Raw genomic sequence first — 21,360 nt, 5'->3', positions numbered from 1 at the left:
CGAAGAATTTGATTTCCTTGCAAATGAATATTCTCCTGCTCATGAGCTTTCTAGAAATGGCTCCATGCCCTACGTAGACTTCCAGTTCCTGCTTTCTTGAAAAAGAAAAAAAACCCAGTTCATACGTCTCAGATTCACTCATGCTGTTACATGGATCTTAAGGGCTTGTATTTCACTGATGTGCAACGTGAATATACAATTACCACCATTTATTCATTTTCACACTGATGATATTTGGGGCTTCGGGGCTGGGTGGGGTAATGGGTTCATGGGTGTTCATCAATATTATTTTTCTTTAGAATATAACTTCTGTATGTATCAAATATAGTATTTAAAAGGCAACATTCTCCAGGCGCCTGATGGCTCGGTCGGTTAGGCGTCCGGCTTTGGCTCAGGTCATGATCTGGCGGTTTGTGGGTTCGAGCCCCGCGTCGGGCCCTGGGCTGATGGCTCAGAGCCTGGAGCCTGCTTGGGATTCTGTGTGTCCCTCTCTCTCTGCCCCTCCGGCACTCACGCTCTGTCTCTCTCTCTCTCTCTGAAAAATGAGTAACTATTAAAAATAAAAATAGGGCGCCTGGGTGGCTCAGTCGGTTAGGCGTCCGACTTCAGCCAGGTCACGATCTCGCGGTCCGTGAGTTCGAGCCCCGCGTCAGGCTCTGGGCTGATGGCTCGGAGCCTGGAGCCTGTTTCCGATTCTGTGTCTCCCTCTCTCTCTGCCCCTCCCCGTTCATGCTCTGTCTCTCTCTGTCCCAAAAATAAATAAAAACGTTGAAAAAAAAATTAAAAATAAAAAATAAAAGGCAACATTCTCTGAGGAAGGAAGGTATTTAAAATCCTTGTTGGAGGAAACAAAATCAGACTCTATCAAATTCACAGATCTGGTTTGAGTTCGGTCGTTTGTATCTGACATAACTACACGTTTTTTAAAGAGATTTTATTTGTAAGTAATCTCTACACCCAACGTGGGGCTCAAATTCACAACCCTGAGATCCAGAGTTGCATGCTCTACCGACTGGGCCGGTCAGGCGCCCCAAACTACACATTGTTAACACGGCTAAGAACACAACTCAAAAGCACGGATCTTAGAGACCGGTTCTGCTCCTGCGTGCACAGCCCTTTCCATCCGACCAGTAGGTGGCGCCCCAGGACTACTGTTTTTTCCCTTAATCTCAATCACAGGGCTTGACTTCACCCCTACACCCTACCCTGCCTTTGGAAAGGCACATTGTAACCAATAGGATAAAGAAAAGGCCGATCTGTTGGTGAGAGGGAAGAACAACCCTCTACGCAGATCACTTAAGGTCATTTATTCAATATTCAGTTATTTCAGAGTTGACTCTGCTAACGATTGTGTGCTTTATGTGCATTATTTATCACATTCCGGACATTAACAGAGCAGTCTATGTCAGCTTCTTTATGGGACGTTTTTTTCGAACACCAATATCTTTTAACGTTTATTTAGTTTTGAGATGGGGGTGGGGGGAGGTGCAGAGAGAGGGGGGTGGGACAAAGGATCTGAAGCGAGCTCTGTGCTGACAGCAGCACGCCCGATGCGGGGCTTGAACTTACGAACCGTGACACCATGACCCGAACCTAATGCTCAACCGACTGAGCCACCCAGATGCCCCAGACCTTTCATTTATAATTAATTTTTTTTTTTTTTTTTTTGAGAGAGAGAGCGTTTGCACACGAGGGAGGGAGAGAAATCCCAAGCAGCCTCCACGCACAGCACGGAGCCAGATGTGGGACTCGGTCTCAGTCTCATGATTTGAGCGGAAATCAAGAGTTCCGCGCTTAACCGACTGAGCCGCCCGGGTGCCCCTGTAGGACCTGGTTTTTAAAAATTTTTTTTTCAACGTTTATTTATTTTTGGGACAGAGAGAGACAGAGCATGAACGGGCGAGGGGCAGAGAGAGAGGGAGACACAGAATCGGAAACAGGCTCCAGGCTCTGAGCCATCAGCCCAGAGCCCGACGCGGGGCTCGAACTCACGGACCGCGAGATCGTGACCTGGCTGAAGTCAGACGCTTAACCGACTGCGCCACCCAGGCGCCCCATGGACCTGGTTTTTAACATTCACTTCTACGCAGCACGTTTATCTGCCCAGGGGGTTGACTTCTGAACTGACTCTTCTCGGAGCCACTTCTACGCAGCACGTTTATCTGCCCAGGGGGTTGACTTCTGAACTGACTCTTCTCGGAGCGTCTTCTGTGCTGAGTGCTGCCTGAGCCTGGACTGGCCTCCTACTGAAAACAAAGAGTCTGTTTCCCAGAGATCTTTCGGAGTGAAAAATACAGCCAGGGAAGATGTCCTGGATGACCTCCTATTGAAGGATTAGCCGCCTTGTGTCCCTCCTTCACCCACCACTTGTGTTTCTTCCTGATCTTCCTTCTCTCTGCTCAGGTCTTCTCGAAGGACTTTCTCAGGAACACGCTTATCCGGACTCCTCGGCCATTCCCCGATCATTTTGTCAAAAATAAATGACATATCAGCTTTCACGTTTGTTTCTGTCTATGCCATTACCATCAGCAACAGAAAAAAAGAAAATGGTGGTGGGGGGAGCGGTTATCACCTAAAAACACTTTATCTTTTCAGCTCGTAGGAGTCCAATGTGTATTACATTCCAAATTATCTTACCGAGGCAGGAAAGGCATGGATGAATTTTTTTTTTTCCTTTGGTAGCAAAACACATATAACATACATGCATGTGCATGTACAACCTACCCCCTGCAACCATCCCTCAGTGTGGAGTTCAATGGCATTCAGCACATTGACGCTGTTGTGCAAATCACCACCACCACCGTCTCCAGATGGAACGTTTTCATCTCCGCAAACGGAAACCGTCCCCATTAAACATTAACTCCCTACCCCCTCTACCTCCAGCCCCCGGGGACCACCTTCCTACATTCTGCTTCTGTGATCTTGACTCCTCTAGGCACCTCATATGAGTGGAATCACCCAGGATGGGTCGTTTTGTAACTGGTTTATCGCACCTAGCCTATAACGTCCTCAAGGTTCGCTGCGATGAACTCTTTATATTACCATTTGTCGATAACACACTCCGTCCCGCAGCTGTGCTAAAGGCGTCACCTGTATCGTCCCATTTAGTAAAACGTGGGGTTGGAGTTGCTGCGTGGCAGCTGAACAGCTGGTGACACCAAGGCGCTTGAAGAAGGTTAAGTCGCTGGGGCGCCCGGTGGAGGGGCTCAGTCGGTCAAGCATCTGACTTCAGCTCAGGTCACGATCTCACGGTTCGTGGGTTCCAGCCCCGCGTCAGGGTCTCGGCTGTCAGCGCAGAGCCCGATCAGATCCTCTGTCTCCCTCGATCTCTGCCCCTCCCCGCCCCCCAAATGCAAATAAACATTTAAAAGTTTTTTAAAAAAAGAAGAAAGCAGGTTAAGTCACTTCCTTAGACACAAAGCAGGTACTAAGTACTCACCCATCTCACAGCCACACCGGGGGTCTGGGCTCCTGCCAGGGCCTGTTCCTCAGCTTATGAACGCCGTCTGGGAACAGCAAGATGAGATGAGTTCTGACTCCCAATGTGCCTCAAATTAAAAACGTCCGTGAAAGAAAAGCAATCTGTCTTTCTGGTATCTTCTTGACAAATCACTTCGCGTCAGCTCCACTCACGAAAAGTTAAGGGCTGCTGGTGGGAGGGAGCTGACGTGTGAACGTTTCAGCTACAAAAATGAAACAAAACTGTATGCCCGTTTAAGAACTTTTTCCGTGTTCTGGTAAAAGTCTCTTAAGAGAAAAACTATACTAAAGTCAAATATGATACACTCAGCAACCGGAAGGCAAGAATGCCATCTGGTGCTGTTAACTTATGAGGCTACATCTTTATATAATTTAACTCTTTATTTTTTATCTATTTAATTTTTAAAGGTTATTTATTTATTTTGAGAGAGAGAGAGAGCGCGCTTCAGCAGAAGGGCAGAGAGAGAGGGAGAGAGAAAATCCTGAGCAGGCTCTGTGTCATCAGCCCAGAGGCCGACCCAAGGGCTTGGGCTCACATATCCTGAGATCATGCCCTGAGCCGAAACCAAGAGCTGGACGCTTAACTGACTGAGCCACCCAGGCACACCTCTATAACTTTTTAAAAAAAGCTTTATTGAGGAGGTTCTGGATGACTCAGTTGGTTGAGCGTCGACTCTCGATTTTGGCTCAAGTCATGATCCCAAGGTTGGGGGTTCCAGCTCTGTATTGGGCTCCATGCTGAGTGTGAAGCCTGTTTAGCACTCTCTCTCTCTCTCTCTCTGCCCCTCTCCCTCACTTGTGCTCTCTCTCAAAAAAAAAAAAAAAAAAAAAAACTTTACTGATACATAATTCGTATACCACACAATTCTCTTATTTATATTGAACTACTCAATAACTCAGCTTTTTCCCCGGATGAAAGTTGCCTTACTTGCTCACCGCCTTCCATGTTTCTGGTTGGTTTGATTGGTTGAGAGTCAGCAGAAGTGGAGCCCAAGGTGCTGAGTTAAGCCCAGTGGCACGAGCTGCCGGTTCCACGCTGGTAATTTGTATTTTGTTGTTGTCATCAACATTGTTTCCGTGTCCGTGACTGTTTAATCCCTGAACTTTTTGCGTCTTGAAGGTTCCTACGTCGGTAGGTTATTAGGAGTTCCATTATTATACGATAGATACAGCAAAATAAAAGGTTCGGTTTCCAGCCCCGTGCCAGAATGGTGGTAATATCAATAGGTCTTTCCCACCATGCCTCTCGGCATCGCTGTGCTGTGAGCGGAAGGGTTTCCATTTGCAAATTCAGATGTGGTTCTTTGAGCAGCCGAGAACCCCCAGGCTCCAAGCCCCAGACAGGGGCTCCTTTGGGGGCGGGGAGACCCTTGATGTGCAGAGGTAAGAGCAGGAAATGATAAGGGGTCATATAAAAGGGGGGGGGGCGACAAGGAGCGACGGAACCAGAATGCCCTTCTTTCTCTGCTTCTGCTCTACCTGCTTTTCCCAGCGTCTGGGGATGAGGGTGGTAATGAGGCAAAGGAGCCTGGACAGACTCCTCCTCCCTTTCCCCACACTCTGATTTGAACATTGCAGGTGCTTCACAGGTCACACTGCAATGAACTGAGGCTGGTGGGGGGGGGGGGTGGCGGAGGGAGAAGAAATGGCTATTGGCCTGTTGACTGGGCGCACCGCAAAGCCTGCATGGACAAGCAAAAGACGCTAACAGCGGGAAGGAAAGAGGAGAAAACTCTGTGGTTGGTCCAGTGGAGAGATTCGACACAGAAAATAGTAGCCAACAGCTACGTAGTGCTGCCACCAGGTGAACACGTCATTGTCCCCATTTTACAGACAAGCTGAAAAACAGAAGGTTCGGTAACTTGACAAACGTCTGATTGTAATGGCGGAACCAGGATCAAAACCCTCCTGGGTCCGTGTTCTCCACGCTGCGTTCTACTGCCTGAAACTCATACGCCACAGGATTCAATGTGCTTTCACATACACACAAGTATGTTATACGTAAGTGTTAATCTCGTAGCTCCTCTTTCACATTTGAAGACAAGCCAGCAATGGTGGTACTTCGGGTGCTGGATTTACTTCCTTGAAAAGCAAATTTTTGAGGCGCCTGGGTGGCTCAGTTGCTTGAGCATCCAACTCTTTTTTTTTTTAATGTTTTATTTTATTTTTGAAAGAGAGAGAGAGAGAGAGACAGAGAGGGAGCAGGGGAGGGGCAGAGGGAGAGGGAGACACAGAATCCCAAGCGGGCTCCAGGCTCCGAGCCGGCAGCACAGAGCGCAAGGCGGGGCTCGAACTCAGGAACCGTAAGATCGTGACCTGAGCCGAAGTTGGACGCCTAACCGACTGAGCCACCCAGGAGCCCCTCCCCTCCTTTTCTTTGACTTTATCTTCCACGGTAGTTTTCATTTTGAGTATCCATGAAGGATATCCGGGTGAGAAATTCGATCCATGTGGTCATTGGGTCAACGAATTCACCCCATGGTGTTTATTATGCGCCTACCGTGGGCACGGTTCTAGGCACCCGGGACACAGAGGCACGCAAGACACGCGGTCTCCAGGCTCATGGCATTGGTCAGAGCTGAGAGGTGATATGCAAATAAGTAAATATAAGAAGCAAAGTGATTTCAGATAAGCATATTTTTCAGGAAGAAGACAGCACATAATGGTGTTTGAGGGACAGTTGAGAATGGGGCAGAGTTCTTGCTTTGAGACCACATCCCGTTTCAAGAGCATTTATAAAGCACCTGATGTCTTAGGTATCCGAAATACAGGGAAAGCGCGTAAAACGCACTACCTGACCCCGCAGCGGCAACAGAGGGGAAATCAAATTCCAAGCGGGTTGACTTGCGACCAGTCTCTGAGTTACCAGAGGGAGCTTCCCGGGATGACGTTGGCGTTAAAATGTTCATGACACCGAGAGTCTCTCTGGCTTGAAGGCCCACAGTGACATCGGGTCCCTCCTGGCTTTGTGGGAGCAGAGTGGCTGGAAACATTCCTCCTGTAGAGCCCTCCGCTCCCTGGACTGGAGCCTGAAGCCTGTGTTTGTCCATCACCCGAGTACTCTGGACCCACTGCTCCCAGAAGCATTCAAAACATGCCAAGCGGGTGTTGCATAAAACACACACACACACACACACACACACGCACAACCAGGAAAAAAGCTTGTGTGTTCGGCAAATATAAGCGGGTGAGCGGGCCGAGCGTCGCTCAGTCGCCGAGAGGGGAGCTGACGTTCTGCTTCGTCCAGCTGAACGCAAGCAATGGACATGGAGAAGGTCAACTCCATGGACTTTGGAGAATTTGTGGATGTGTTCGGGAATGTCGTTGAGAGATGCCCTCTGATTGCGGCTGCTGTGTGGTCCCAGCGCCCGTTCTCCAACTCGGAAGATTTAGAGAAGCACTTTTTTGCCTTTATTGACGCCCTTCCACAGTCAGGTAAGGCTTCGGCATTAGACGCCGAGAGTCTGTGCGAAGGGCCTTCAAGCGTATTTACCCGAATGGTTTGAGATATTTTAGCCTAGTTGCTTATCACTGACGTATTGATTGGTATTTTTATCGTAAGGCTCGATCTCCTTAGACTCGGTCAATGAGGGTCAGACGCTTGCGAGGTGTCGGGCCGGAGGTAGAATTGGCGAGGTACGTGGGCTCGGGTAAAGGGGTTGTTAAATATTAAAGCCACGAGGTCTCCTCGGGCCTCGCAGCCCCACAGAGGCCAAAGGTCAGGCTGAGGGCCCACCCTCTCTTAGCCAAGTGTGTTGGCTCTGGGAATGTGCTGTATGCAAGAGAGGAGACAGCACGGTATCAGAATATCTCAGGAGCCCAGGGGAAAGAGCGAATGGCTGACATTTTTACCAGAAAGGGCCAGTTTGGACTGGACCACCAAGGAAAGGAGACTCACTCAGATCAGCAACTCCCTAAGGGAGTGAAGAGGAAAAGACAAAAATCTGAAGGAATTCCTCCGGCGAAAGGGAGAGAAATTGTTGATTTCCTCTGGCTAGAGAGAGACAAGGAGACCCTTGCGGGTGTGGGGTGAGGAGGGTGGAGGTTTAGGCTTACCGCAAGTGACTCAGAGTGACACAGGGCCTCACAGGGATTCAGAGGCCGAGGGTTAGAGTCAGGGCTGCTTCCGGGGCTGTTCGGGTATCTTCAGAAAAGCCTGAAGGGAGGCGAGGGGCAAGGGCTGCCTTCACAGAGGGGCTCCCACAGAGGCCTGGTGGGTGGGGGTGGGGGTGGGGGAGAGGAGGACCGCCACGGTCTTCTCCTCCATAATGAGGCCAACGGACAGTCTTGCCCATCCGTCCAGAGTCTGACATCCGGGGTGGTTTCCGAACGTCCCCCAAATAAGGAACTCATTTTAATTGATTTGGGGCACATCTAGCAAGAGGAGAGGATCGTGTTATAAAATCAAACTGACAGAAATGTTGACAGTCACCCCTTTCTCGGGGCCTCGCTCAGCTCTGCCACTGGGCTCGGGCATTCGTGGGGCTGAAGGACACCAAAGCCTTGTGACCGATGACTCACAGGATGGTCAGTCCCAGCTTGATGAGCCGAGAGGCTCCCCTTGTCAGCACACAGCCTGCAGAACAAGCTGGAAAGAGTAAGAAGCTACCAGAGCCCGTGTTCTAAATGTCTGACAGGAAAAGGCAGGTCAAATGGAAGGCTTCTAGGCCAGAGGGGAAATAATTTTTAAAGGGTGTGAATGCCTTATGAATGGCATTTTTTCTAGCATGGTAAAAAAAAAAAAGAAAGCAGAAAAATTCCATGATCTGTCTCAATACCTAAGGGGTGGTAGGGCTGGGGAGGGAAAGGATTGCGTGGATAATTCAAACCCAGTATTCACTGGTTTATCCAGTTATTCAACATTTAGTTAGGGCTTACCGTGCCAAGAACTTAGATAATAAAATTAAAATTTCCCTATTTCTGTCTTCTCTCTCATCAGCAGTCACTCCAATCAGTTTGAGCAGAGGTTCTCGTTAAGGTTGGTTAAGGTCAAATCCAATCACAGTCCTGAGCAAAGTGGGATATGGGGATTGGCATTCACCCCCTCCCTCCTGAGGCTTGTATTTGACCCCTCTCCTAACTCAGTGGGAGCTCCGTATTCTGGTCGGTGTCAGAATCCTACATCGCTCAGTGAATAGGGACTTAATATCGAATGCATGAAACGATTCAGAAGATGAGATCATAAGATGATTTTGAAAGGTGATGGATCCTGGTACCCTTTCCCCACACATTTCACCTGGAGCGACTTTAGTGACAGGTCCAGGGGACAAAATGACAGAGGGAGCTGGGGTCACTGGGGTGTTTTCTCCCTTCTGCATCAGACACTGTTCTTTGGAGGGACCTCCTTATGTGGATCCTGCTTCTCAGTCCTATGCCAGTGTCCACATTCTCTTAGGCAGCTGGGAGCAGGGCTTCAAAGCTATAAGGGTGGTTACTTTGTATCTAATCACCTCCATGATGTTGGAGAGGCAACGTGAGCGCTGAAAATAATAATAGCGGAAATGCATTTAACCCTTACTTTTGGTGTATTTCAGGCACTTTTGTAAACACTTTCCATTTGTTAACTCATTTAATCCTTATGATAATCTTATAAAACAAGCATTATCGTTATCATATCCATCTTACAGATGAGAAAACAGAGGAACAGAAAGGATAAATAACTTGATCAAGAACACACAGCTAGAAAGTGGCAGAACCGGGATTCAAACCTTGATGGTCGACCCAGCAGCTTTTGAAGCATTTTTTAGAGAATCAGAACAGTCTAAAAAGAGTTTCTAGGGAGTTCTTTTATTCATTCACTAATTTATTCAATTCATATTAATGCTTGATGTCCCAGATCCTATGTTGGGTTATTTCAATAAGCAAATAAAACGGGATTTACTGCATAGTCTAGCTTTAATCTGCAGAGTTGGGAATGTAATAGAGTCTTTTAATCCCATAACGAAAAGAGGCCTTAAAAGAAAGTTCGGGATAGGGTGATCTACCCGGTCAAGCATTTGTTTTATACACGATCTAAGAAAATCCTCTACAATTAGCAGAAAACAAAATCTTGTTTGTAGAGTAAACCAAGGTTGACAATCCACTCCGGTTGCACTATGATGATTATTGGTCAGTAGGTGGCAGTCCAGGATTAATATTCAGTCCCAGCACTAATTGGCCAAGCACCCTTTCAAGCCAATCAGTTCCTGATTTCCAGCCAAGGGGGGTGGAGAAAATAAAGGGAAGACAGTTGAAGCACACACACACACACACACACACACACACACCCCAATTCAGTACTAATTTGTGTTAAAAATCAAAGATAAAAAGTGCATCTCCTTGTGACATTTCAGAATTGCAATAATACCATAATTTATTATTCAAAACATAGTTGTTGAATGAATAAAAAGATACTAATAATTCCCTGAAATGCAGGCTATCAGGTATTTAGAAGAGGCTGTTCAAATGTGTTCGATCAAAAGATATATATGTCACTCCTTCCCAAAAGTGATGTGTTGGTCAAGCGCCCACTGTGCCCCAGGAATTGTCCCAGGCATTGTGGACAAGACAAGTGCCTACCTTCAACGAGTTTACATTCTAGTAGAGAGAGACTGGATTAACATAAGTAAATGAGATAATTTCACATTCGAAAAAAGTATTAGAAGAAAATATGTAGTAAAATAGGTCTTTCTTAGGAAGTGACATTGGAGTCCCAAAAACCAAAGATGAGAAGAAAGCAGCCTAAGCTCCAGGAGAAGGCCGTCTTAGAAAAGGAACCTGAGACTTTTTGGATCCAGGTGTCATTAAACACACACACACACACACACACACACACACACAAACTGATGGCATTTAAAGCCATGAGACCCAGTGAGAACACCTGGGCATTTGTGCAAATACAGAGGGAAGAGAAGTACTGAGTCCTGGGGTACTTCAGTGTTAGTGATCTGGCAGGACAAGAACCAATGACAAAAGTAGGCAAGTGATGATAATCTTTTAAGAAGGACAGAGGAACAACCATGTGACATTCTCTCAAGAGGCTGAGGAAGAAGACAGGAGCACAGGCCGCTGGGTTGGGCAAGATGGCCATCATCTGTGACCTTGATGAGCGCAGATTGGTTGGCGGATGGCGGGTGGGACTGAAAGCTTGATAGAGTGAACCTGGAATAGGAGGTGAGAACCCCTTTGAGGTGTTTGCTGTAAGGAGGAGCAGAGATATAGGGAGAAGCTAGAGGGCAATAGGGAATCAAGGGAGAGTTTAATTTTGTTGGTGGCACGAGTGACTCTAAGGCGCGTTCGTGGTTGCTGAGGATAAGGCAGTGCCGGGAGTGAGGGGGGAAGAAATGGATGTTTGAAATCATAGTCTTGATATGAAAAGAGGACCAGCTTCAAGAACACAACAGATGGGGGGGCACCTGGGTGGCTCAGTTGGTTAAGCGACCTACCTGAAGCCTCCAACTCTGACTCAGGTCATTATCTTCTTGAGTTCCAGCCCCACATCGGGCTCTCTGCTGTCAGCACAGAGTGTGGTTCTGATCCTCTGTCTTCCTTTCTCTCTGCCCCTCCCTTGTGCATGTGCCTTCTCTCTCTCTCAAAAATAAACATCAACACACACACACACACACACACACACCAGAAGGAATAGATGATCCATTGTACCGGCAGGGAGAACACACTAGTTGGTACCGATGTAGGGACCCTGGTGGCCTCTAATGGGTTCCAAGCCAATTGCCTGCTCTGCTCTCCTATTGAAACAAAGAGTGTCCGCTTTGTGCCAGGAACCCTCCTAGATGCAAAGATTGATGACTTGTGGTCACAGCAAATAAGACACGTGTACCCCTACATCCCTGCGTGTGCCATGCCAATGGCACAGGCCGTAGGATTTCAGGAAAGACTGAAGAAAACAGGCAGCATTGAAACGGTCCGGCCAACCACAGGACAATCGACTGACCTGGCGAGTGCGCAGCCCGGTGCGGCTGGGTCAGCGTCATCCCGGATAGCACTCCAGGGGTCAGTGGTGGGGGGCAGAAAGGTGGGGTCTGGGCTGGACCGGATCACGTTCTGTTTTTGTTTTTGTTTTTGTTTTTTTTCTGAGCTACCACCCTCTACTGGCCCCCTTGCACCTTTTTTTTTCTCTCTAATCTGCAGTTGTGTATATGTGTCGCAGGTGTGCGTGCGTGTGTGTGCGCGCGCGCGTGTGTTTTCTTCTTCTCTTTGCCCTGCCCTTCTCTGGGCCTCCCTTCTCTTCCCCCTACCTTCCCCACAAACAGTGTAAAACACAGGTTCAGTCCTAGGCAAACATTAACCCCAGACGGTGTTTTCAAGAGGGGAGACAACCCAGGGGGGTGAGAAGCGAGGTGCAAGAGAGAGGAGGAAAGGGGCAGGTGTGGCGCGCGCGGGACCGGCCCCGCCGCGCGGCCTCCAGTCTCTGCTCCGCGGTCCCCTAGGGGAGTCCGCTCGGGGCTGTATGGGGACCGACGCTAGCCCCAAGCCGACGCTCCCCGCTAGTAACTACTTTCCCCCAAGCTTGAGCTGGGCCTCCAGAGAATAAGAAATAGGGGGGAAAGGAAGTCAAGACGGGGGTCGGTCAGAAGGCTGGGTCACGGTCCCCCTCGCCTAAAGGCTGCTTTGAAAACCTGAATATGCAAGGAGGGGGCGCCAGGGAGAGCTCTCTGGGTCAGGACCTGTAGAGACGCTCAGGACTCTATTTCCCCTCCCCAGCCTGCCGTTTGCTGGGGGCCAGGGCTGGGTGGGTGCGGAGGGAATTCGGATTCCGAGTGGTGGATGGTCGCTGGGCACAGCCTCCAGGGCCTGGGGCGGGGATCAGTGCAGGTAGGGAATTTAACACCTTCATTTTCGCCCCACCCGGACCGGGAAAAGAAGCACCTAGCATTTGCAGTGCCCCGGGACAGGACCCATGAGAAGGGGCCTAAAATAGTGGTGTCGTAGAGGTGAATTACAGGTGACACGACTTTCGTTTAAAACGGCCCTTTAACCTTGTAGGGACGGCCAATGCCCCCAAGTCGCCTGGTATTGTGAGCTACTAGCCAAGTGACCTTGGGCAGGTCCCCTAATCCGTTCTGAGCCTCCACGGAATCCTCTCTTAAAAGCAGATGGTCCGGTTCTCCCGACCTGGACCCTGGTCTGTGAGTTGGATGGTGCAATCCCAACCATCCTTTAATTGGGCAGAAACCGTAAGGTTTGAGTAAGGGGAGCTTTTGTGCCGGATTTAAAGCGAGTTTTAAATGATCTCCCTCTCCAACAGAGCTCCCGACTCATCTCAGCGCCAGAGTCAGATGCTTCAGCCCCACAGTCCAGTTACAACGTTTACTACGACTAATAACAACGGTTGTTTCTTGGATGTTTGCTAGCATTAGGCGCTGCGTTGGGGGGGGGGGGGATGGATTAATTGTCTCCAATCCTCATAACGACTCGCAAGTTAGGTGTGTCATTACCCTCCTCGTACCGATTATGGCTGGCTGCTTACCATATCGGAAATCTTGCCCAGCCTTGAGCATTTGAATTCTGGCTTGAGAGAGCTAAGCAAAAATGGTTGGTCAGGGCTCACGGAAACCCCCCGGATTAGGATTTAAAAGCTCAGGCATTATTACACCAGGGGGTTCCAGTTTTAAGCCTCGGAGATTATGAGAAGCTATCTTGCAAGAAAACTCCAAATTGTTCTCTGCGCTGTCTTTAGGATCTATATTTGGAGAAAGGGAATGAGCCTCAGACGGCGGGTGGGCTGGTGGGGGGGGAGCGGCGGGTGGAGGGGGAGGTAGAGGGGAGGGTTGGGGTGGGAAGGGGGCGTTATTTTCCTAAAAGGAGGAGAGCCACTTTCATCCAAAAGGCTGTGGAAATCCGGCTGGAAATGAGTTTCTTTGCACTTAATCATCTCTAGTTTCTCTGGATGCTTCATTCCAGACGCCCCAACCTCACACTTAGGATCACAAAATCCTGGACGTTTATTGCCGAGCCCCATGGATGTTATCCCCGTTGGGCCCTCCCCGCCCTTCTCCTTCGGAACGGAACGAAACCCATTCGGTGGCTCTTGCAGGAAGTCTTCAGGCCCCCGCGTCCGGCCCTCTCCGACATCAAAGCCCCTCGAGAGCAAAGGACTTTGAAAAGATACGAAGACGCCTCGGGGCTCCTTATCGCGTCCCTGCTCCCTCCCGAGCAAGTCGTAAATTCCGATGCCTCGGAGGCCTCTCCCTCCGCTCTTCTTGCCCCAAGGTCTCAAAGGACAAGCCTGTCACTTCCCGCCCCGCCCTGGGTCCGGGCCCAGGCCGAGGAGCTGGCACCGAGGGGCGCAAGGTTCGGGACGTGTTCGAGGGGCTGCGGCGTGGGCGCCCCCGCAATCCGGGACACCCCTCGTTGCCCTTCGTCACCTCCAGAAGACCCCGCGTCTCCCCCCTCCCCGCCCTGCCCCAAGCCCCCCTTCGGGCGGGGAGGGGGAGGGGGGTGCGCCAGTGCGCCGCGCCGACGCGGGAGCGCGTGCGTGTCGGTGTTCCCGCAGGCCAAGAGGGCATGCCTGCGACAACCCGGACCTGGCGGGCCGCGAGCTGCAGCAGGGCACGCTCAGCGGAGTCGCGGCGGGGCAGGGGGGCGCGGGCCTGATGAGCCGGACGCGGCCGAGCGGCTCCGGCTGGCGGAGCTCAACGCTCAGTACCGCGCGCGCTTCGGCTTCCCTTCGTGCTCGCCGCGCGTCTCAGCGACCGGGCGGCGGGGCAGGGGGAGGGCTGGCGAGCACGGCTGCAGGAACGAAAGACGAGGAGCTGGCAAAAGCACTGGGATAGGTGAAGAAGATCGGCGATGCGCCTCGCGAACTCCTCGGCCCGACGACGGCCTCGCCGGACCGTAGCCGGACCCCGGGCGCGCGCGGGACCGGCCGCGGCGGGCGGCGGGCGGCGGGCGCGGGCCGGGAGCGGCGTCCACACGCGCACGGAGGGAGGGGAGCGGCGGAGCCATCCGGCGAGTAATGAGCCCCTTTGTCCGCCCACCCAGCCGCCCACCCGCGCGCGCTTTGCCAAAATATCTGTAGGGGTCGCGCTTCGCCCCGATTTAGCCAGCTCACTGCTTCGAGTCTACACTCCCTTTGCAGCCCTTTTGACGCCGCCGGCCTTTGTGGATTCCAAAGCGATGGTCCAGCTCTTGTTGGCTCCCCATCCTCTCCTGCTAAGCCCGAGCCGCAAGGCAAAAGCGGGCGGAAAAAGGAATCTTTTATTCCGCAGCGGTGTGTCTGTTTGTTTCCTTCTTCTCCCACCTCATTTGCCGCACCCGACATTTACAGGCGAGCGGAAGGCGTTTTCTCACTCTGGGGCGCCTACTGGAAGCTGGAGCCAGGAAGGCAAAACACTGGTGCGGGGCCTTGGTGCCGGGGAGGCCGCGTGTGGGGGAAGGTGGGCAGGAGGGAGCCCCGTGATGGGCCGACGTTGGGAAGGCGCCCCGTGGGGGCAGGCGGAGTAGCTGGCACGGTCGCCCTTGAGAGAGGGTTGGGAGTGGGGGCGTCTCCAGGCTGGATGGGCCCAAGAGTCAGGGGCAGGCGGCCTCCCCGACTCTCCCAGAGGTCGGCCCTTGAGAGCTGACTGGTCAGGCCCTCAGGCTGCTACGGGAGACCCGTCGGTCATTATAAAGTTAATAATAAATTAAATAACAATTTAATAGCACTGACTGAGCAGTGCTGCACATTCTAGCCCGAGGTGAACGTGAGAAACCCTCCCCCCCCCAGAGGGCTGACAAAGCAGGTGATGGAGAAAAATCGGTGCCCAGGGAAATCTTTCTGGCCAGACTAAGCGGTTCCGGGGAGCTTCTGAACCCTGAGACTCCAGAGCCCCCCCCCCCCGCCCCCGCAGACCGGACAGCTGTCTACACTGAGGGCCAAAATTCCACTCGTGCAGGACGGGCTCATCGTATTCCCTCTCTCTCAGCCCCACACACTGGAAGGTCTACCCGACCCCAGCGAACCTAAGTTTCCGTTAGCAGAGGAGAGAAACAAGCCGTACACCTCCTCTTCCATGCGGATAGGGTGAGAAAGGAAGGCAGAGTTTGGCCCTTTGAAGACTGGAACCTCCCTTAGTGACCCCCCCACCCCCGTCCAGGTAAGCGGCGGCAGCAGCAGCAGCAGCAAGAAAACCTTTTCATAAAACCTTTTCATAAAAAGCAAGCGTGGTCAGGCTGCAGTCCCACAGACAGAAGCCACCCTGGCCGCCCCAGGTACTTCAATCCCTTTGCCACCTTGCAGGTGTTTTCCGCTAGTGGTGAGGGCGAACGGAGGCCAGAAGCTGGTGGCCGGGCTAGGTTGGGGTGCCAGGGAAGTGAGCTGCGGCTACCAGCATCGCTGTAGACCAAGGCCTCCTTTGCCTGGGCCTGGGCCAGACGCCTTTCTGGAAGCGGGAGCATCAGGTGCACACAACAAAGGCAGCTTGATGACTCAGTTCCGGCGCTCTAGGACCCTACGGCAACAGTGGGCCCCTCGGGCCTGGGGCCAGACGCCTGCCTCACTTTAGCCAAGGTAACTTGGGGGCTTTACTGACACACACAAGAAATCTTTGGCCTGACAGAGGGCTTTCTGCCCCAGGATACAAGCGCCACAGGCCGGGCCTGAGACTCTGACTAATCCAGTGTATTCAAGCCCCCCTGTCCAACCCTAGGATGAGTCAGTCTCTTAAATAGAGGGGCCCCAGCTGCAGAATCTGGACTGTCGGTGTAAATGTGCTCAAGCTAAGATAGTCAGGCTTCCCGCGGGGGAGGCCTTGCAGCCGTATTTTTAGACCGAGTGTATGTGAGATCCTCTGGGGCACGACCTGGGTGTCCTCAATCACACAGTTACATTTCAAAGCTTTCCAGAAATTGTTTATTTCTGCAGGAGGGGGTACAAAGGAGCTGGGAGGGGGAGGGGGACGGGGAAGAAGGGCTGGCCGAGGATGCCTCTTACCAACTCTGCTGAGCGCTTGCAGTCTTGAGGGCAGGACGCGGGACGCGGGACGCGGGACGGGACGCGCACGCCCCGGTGGGAAGGGCCCTGGCCAAAGCCACAGGTAGCTCTTGCTTTTTTCTCCGGTAGGAGCAAAGAGGCAGGGGCCACCCTTGCCCGGGCGGGTCAGCCGTGGCTGCCATGGTCTGGCAGCAGAGGTTTCTGTGGCCACCTGTTGGCTCACACAGCATCGCGCCCTGGACTTCGCTGGCTTTGGCCTGGCGGAGATGTTTCTCATTTCCGCGCTCCGGTGCGCAGGATGCGGGAGACAAACCCGGACTTCTGAGGCCGGGGGCCACGGTCTGGGTCCTGGGCGTTCGCACCAGCCGGGACAGCGGGGTGGCCCAACACGCCCCGCGAGCGTCCGGGAGCCCAGAAGTGGCTGGTGCAGAGTCTAGGGTGGTTAATTTCATACTTTACTTACTAATTTGTTAGCGCACGCGTGCACACACACACACACACACACACACACCACAATGGCAATACTAAAAACGGCTGGAAGGCAAAGAGCTGATTTCACTCTTCCTAACCCTCCCAACCCCTCCATGCTACCTTCCCAGGTTGGGGAACTGCTTCGCCAATTCTCATCTCTCCCTTAAAACGTCCAAGCCAGCCCACCCGGCCATCACTCTTGGCAAAAAGACCTGAGAGCTTTCCTGCTAGGAATTCACGAGCCCAATCCGAGCCTGGTATTCACGTATGTCACCCGGAAACGGAATGGGGCCTTCCTTGTATTTACCCAAAGAAGTAGGCTTTTTGGTCTGTGTGTCCAAAAGATGTCCGCGGACAACTGTCATGGGAAGAAGGGGGGGGGGCAGACAGCACAATTTATTTGCATACATTTCTTTACTCATTTTACATTTCAGGGATCAGGCTTAGGATATCAGTTCCCATTCAAAAATAAAGAGCTCTTTTCAGAAAGTATTTACCGGAGGACAAGAGCAGGTGGCAATTGGTGAAAAATCTGGGAAGGAATTTATGGAAAATTTGTCATTCGATAAACTAATAAACGGCAGTTAGCAGGTGCCTGTGAAAGAGAGATATAAGTAGGATGTGGAAGGTAGTCAGAAAGGTAGAACAGCAGAACCTGATTGTTCTGGCCCTATTTGGCGTAGGGTGTGGGGAGTTTGGATTCCGGGAATCATGCGAGTTGGTTTTGGGTTTCCAGGGTGGCACCAGAAGCCTTAGTAATAATTAACATCTGTACAGAGTCCTACGCGCTGCCCAAAATGTACCTATAGTAGCTCATTTAGTTTTAGTGACTGGAACAGCTAGCTGTGTGACCTTGGGAAAGTCGCTCAACCTCTCTGAGCTTCAGGTTTCTCCTTTATAAACTGGACGTGCTACATGGACAGTAAGTCCTTTGTCTCCCCTCCAGAGAGAGTAGCTTCCCAAAGGGCCCAGTGACTCAAGGAGAACTGAACCTTATCTGAGCTCCTTCCCTCGGCCTCATAAAGCCTACTGTGCAAGGTTTCCTCGGAACATATTTTCATATGATAAGCAAAAGTCCCTCTAGGCACAGACGTTGGTGAGCGGACAAATGGTAACCAAAGGCCTTCCATGTCAAAACCAAGTGATAACGTTTAGCTGTTGCTGGCCTGAGAGCTTGATTTTTCCCTCAGCATCGCGGGTCTTCCTCTGGGGTGAGACCCCCGAGGCCCTCTCCCTCGAGGGACTTTAAATCATTCTCCATGCTTGCCCACCACAAGGCGCTAGAGTGGTTCATCCAATCCCCACACAGTGACCACAGACTCTAATTTCAGAAGAAAGAACGAAAATGGGCAACTGCCATTTATTTGCGTGACATTTACCCAATGAGCAAAACCAGACTTCGGCACCTCTCTCTGGGCTCATCTCCCTAAATCTCCTGCCTTTAACAGTATATTTTTGGATAGAAGAGCATGGCAAAAAAAAAAAAATGTATATTCCTTGCCTTGGATAAGAAACCTTGGGGGTTACTCCATGGGAGGAATAAGGCAGTGCATTTCCTCACTCCCCTGCACCCTGTGCCCTGAGCGGTAAAACTCTAGTCCACTAGTGACCTCCCACGAATTCGGGAGCTTTTCCTCAGGTACAGAAGACCAGACACTCGGTTTGCTTGGGGGGGGGGACATTCTTGACACCAGTGGGGGCAGGGACACATCTGCTCTTGGGAATGAAGCCTGGGCAGCTGTGGACAGCTGCGGCCCCTCCCTGCTGTTCAGAATGAACACGTTGGGACCCATTGTGGCCTGATGGGGCCGAAAGGACACTGCCATCGATTTCCTTCCCAGAGATGTTAGCTGAGTGGGCCGCGGCCGGGCAGGGTGGGGTTGTTGCGGTCAAACCACTCGTTATTGAGCCCTTCCTTTGTGCGAGGGAGTTGCTGATTGCGTGTCTGATTGCGGGTGGTGGCTGAGAGCTCCCTCAATGCCAAATGAGGTAGAGATGGTCTCATTTCTCCACAGCAGTATAGATCGCCAAGCCGAACAATTTTATCCTGCAACACTGTCTTCTTTTTCGCTCTTCCTTAATTACCCCGACAAGCCAGATCAATGCAGGGTGAGGGTTTCCTGTGCAGAAGAGAGGAAGGATAGGAGCAGTTGCACTGTTTGAATAATTTCCTTGATCTCAACGGGATTCAGAAAGCAGACGTGCATGCTAAGGTGGAGAGAGATGGTCTGCCCTATCTGGCTTACAAGGGCCACAGGCTCCCCACTTTTCAAGAGCCACAAATATGGGGAAAGGACCCCCCCCACCGCCGCCCCGAGCTAGAGCAAACACTGGGGACCTTTGAGCAGGGAGAGAGTCCTGTCAATGATCTGTGGATTCAAGGAGTGTCTCATCTGCCCAGAGGAGCAGCCCGCCCCTTCCTGTGCCTCCCTACACCCCCCAACACACACCCCCTGCCCCTGCCCTTGCCACCAGCCGGAATTCTGGAAGCCCCTGACCCTCTCCAAGGAATGTTGAATGGCCTTTACAACGTTAGCAACAAAGAGACCACGTCCCTTTGATAACCGTTGTGGCTGCCCTGTGGTCTTCCTGATGCTTTATTTACCTGAGTCTCTTTCTTCCCACCCTCTCCTGCCCTTAAAAGCCTGCTTTGGCTCAGGCTCCACGGGGTCACAGCTTCAGCCCCACCCCAACCCCAGCCCCAGGCTTTCCACAAGTTTGGCTCATCCAGAGCCATTTGCTGAAGGCTTCTCTGGTAGGGCAGCCAGTTGGAGACCAGAGGGACTGGCTGGAAAAAAGCCTTGATCCAGAGAAGTTGGGGCCAACTATCCCAGGAGGGTCTCAGCTCAGGCCAAAGGTCCTAAGAAAGCCACCAAGCACCTTGGGTCCAGGACTGAGAAGGCTCTCCCCCAGGGTCTCCTGCGGGTGGCACCCCCATCCTCCCAGGGCCACACATCTGCACCCAAAGGCTGGTAGAGTCCCATCCAGAGGAGGCCTCCAGAGGACAGGCACCTGGTGAAGACCCACCAGAAAGGCTAAGCCATCAAGATGAAAAGACACCCAAGCTTCCTTCTCATCAGCCACCATCCACCCCTTTCTGACTGCTCTTGTGCGCCCTGCCCTTTGGGGACCCAGATGGGCCTCTTGGTTGAGAGTGCAGGCGGATGTGAAGGGACACTTCCACCTGAGAAGCTTATCCAAGGACATCAGTATTGGCTCCTTTTCCTCATCAAACAGCCCAGACCCCAGGACCTTGGGCAGGGTCATGCTACTGCCCTGCAGGCCCATTTTCCATTAAGAAAACCAATTGGTTTTTTCACCACGATTTCCTTTCTCCAGCTCTCACACCCCAAGAGAGCCTCAGGTTGCCTGGGGTCCAGCCAGCTCTGGGGCCTGGCGTGACCCCTGGGGCCAGAGCGACCCTGGCTGCTCCCAAAGCATTTGGGCGGGCAGGCCAGAGCCCTTTCTCCGGGGCAGAGCACAGAGACACAGCTGGAAAACCGGGACAATTAGCCAGCGGCCGGCGGCCGGGCCATAAAAACGCAGGAAGCGGCCACTGCAGGGCGGAGGGAATGGCTGTCCCCAATAAAGCGATTGTTCCAAAGAATGCCCACATTCCGAAGACGCAGGCTTGAGCCTGGGCCTCGGCTTCCAGAGCTCGAGGCTTGGGAGGGGGTTGTGGGGGACAGAAAGAGGAATTGTGTCTCCAGGAAGAGGAGGAAGATGTTTGCTAGATCAAAAGTCTGAAGTGCCCACCACTTAACCTCCCACATTCCCACCCCGTCAGGACCGCAGACTCTCCCTTTCGCTCCCCCTCCCCCAACTCAGTGATTTGGGTTCTGCAATGGGGCTTGCGATCTTTTTTCCCTGTTTTATTTCTTGAGCGGTCCCATGAACTCAGCTGTCCGGACCAGGCTCGGTAGGTCCACTTGGAGGACTTGCCGGCCCCCCCACCCCCGGTCTTCCACCTCTTGGGGGCTCAGCTATCTGACCTACCCCCCGCCCCGCAGACTGCTGATTGCAACCATCCTCCTTAGGAAACGCAGAGGAGAAGAACCAGCAAGCCGGGATCCCTCAGCCCTGGGCTTGTTCGCATCCAACTTGGGCCCGGCCTCCCTCCGCTCTGCAGCTTTGGTGGGTGTCGTCTGTAAAACGGAGGTGGTGACAACACCAGCTCAGTTCCCCACTTAGGGAGATGTGAGGATCGAGGCAGGTAAAGGGCACTGGAAAAAAGCTCCAGAGATGAGAAGGCGAAGAAGTGACAACCGCCAAAGAGCGCTTGACAATGAGAACCGACAAGTGCAGCTATGGAGATGGGCGGCTAGTGTCCCGCTGGTCCCGGAGCGCCCGAAGCCGCCCAGGCAGCTTGCCCAGTCCCCGGACCGGGCCTCTGCGATCCTCAAATCCTAGTCTGGTGGCACTGTCTGGGCTCGGAGAGAAAGCTTGGAAGGCCACCGCGGGGCTGCTCCCTGCAGTGGCTACACGGAGCCGGGCCGGGC

At 52.3% G+C, this 21,360-nt stretch overlaps 1 protein-coding gene across 2 annotated transcripts; it reads left to right on the top strand.

The window, feature by feature from the left end:
* Window positions 1-6,671: 6,671 nt before the first annotated feature.
* Window positions 6,672-13,769, top strand: URAD (ureidoimidazoline (2-oxo-4-hydroxy-4-carboxy-5-) decarboxylase). 2 transcript variants are annotated; one of them, XR_003967234.1, is made up of 2 exons: window positions 6,672-6,915; window positions 12,725-13,199. XR_003967234.1 is itself a non-coding variant. In XM_030308344.1 (2 exons), the coding sequence occupies exons 1-2, from the start codon at window positions 6,741-6,743 to the stop codon at window positions 13,578-13,580; spliced, it is 375 nt and encodes a 124-aa protein (XP_030164204.1). In that variant the 5' UTR covers window positions 6,672-6,740; the 3' UTR covers window positions 13,581-13,769. The 2 variants fall into 2 exon arrangements, 1 of the variants encoding a protein (XP_030164204.1); XM_030308344.1 differs by lacking the exon at window positions 12,725-13,199 and adding an exon at window positions 13,381-13,769.
* The last annotated feature ends 7,591 nt before the right edge of the window (window positions 13,770-21,360 follow it).

Source organism: Lynx canadensis, chromosome A1 (assembly GCF_007474595.2).
Source record: "Lynx canadensis isolate LIC74 chromosome A1, mLynCan4.pri.v2, whole genome shotgun sequence".
Classification (NCBI taxonomy): Eukaryota; Metazoa; Chordata; class Mammalia; order Carnivora; family Felidae; genus Lynx; species Lynx canadensis.
The sequence above is the reverse complement of the archived record's forward strand: the minus strand, read 5'-3'. Positions and strand labels throughout refer to the sequence as shown.

Coding starts and splice junctions, on each gene's coding strand:
- URAD (XM_030308344.1), top strand. CDS start 6,741: ATGGACATGGAGAAGGTCAACTCCATGGACTTTGGAGAATTTGTGGAT. Junction 6,916..13,380: donor TGACGCCCTTCCACAGTCAG/GTAAGGCTTCGG, acceptor GCTTCATTCCAG/ACGCCCCAACCTCACACTTA.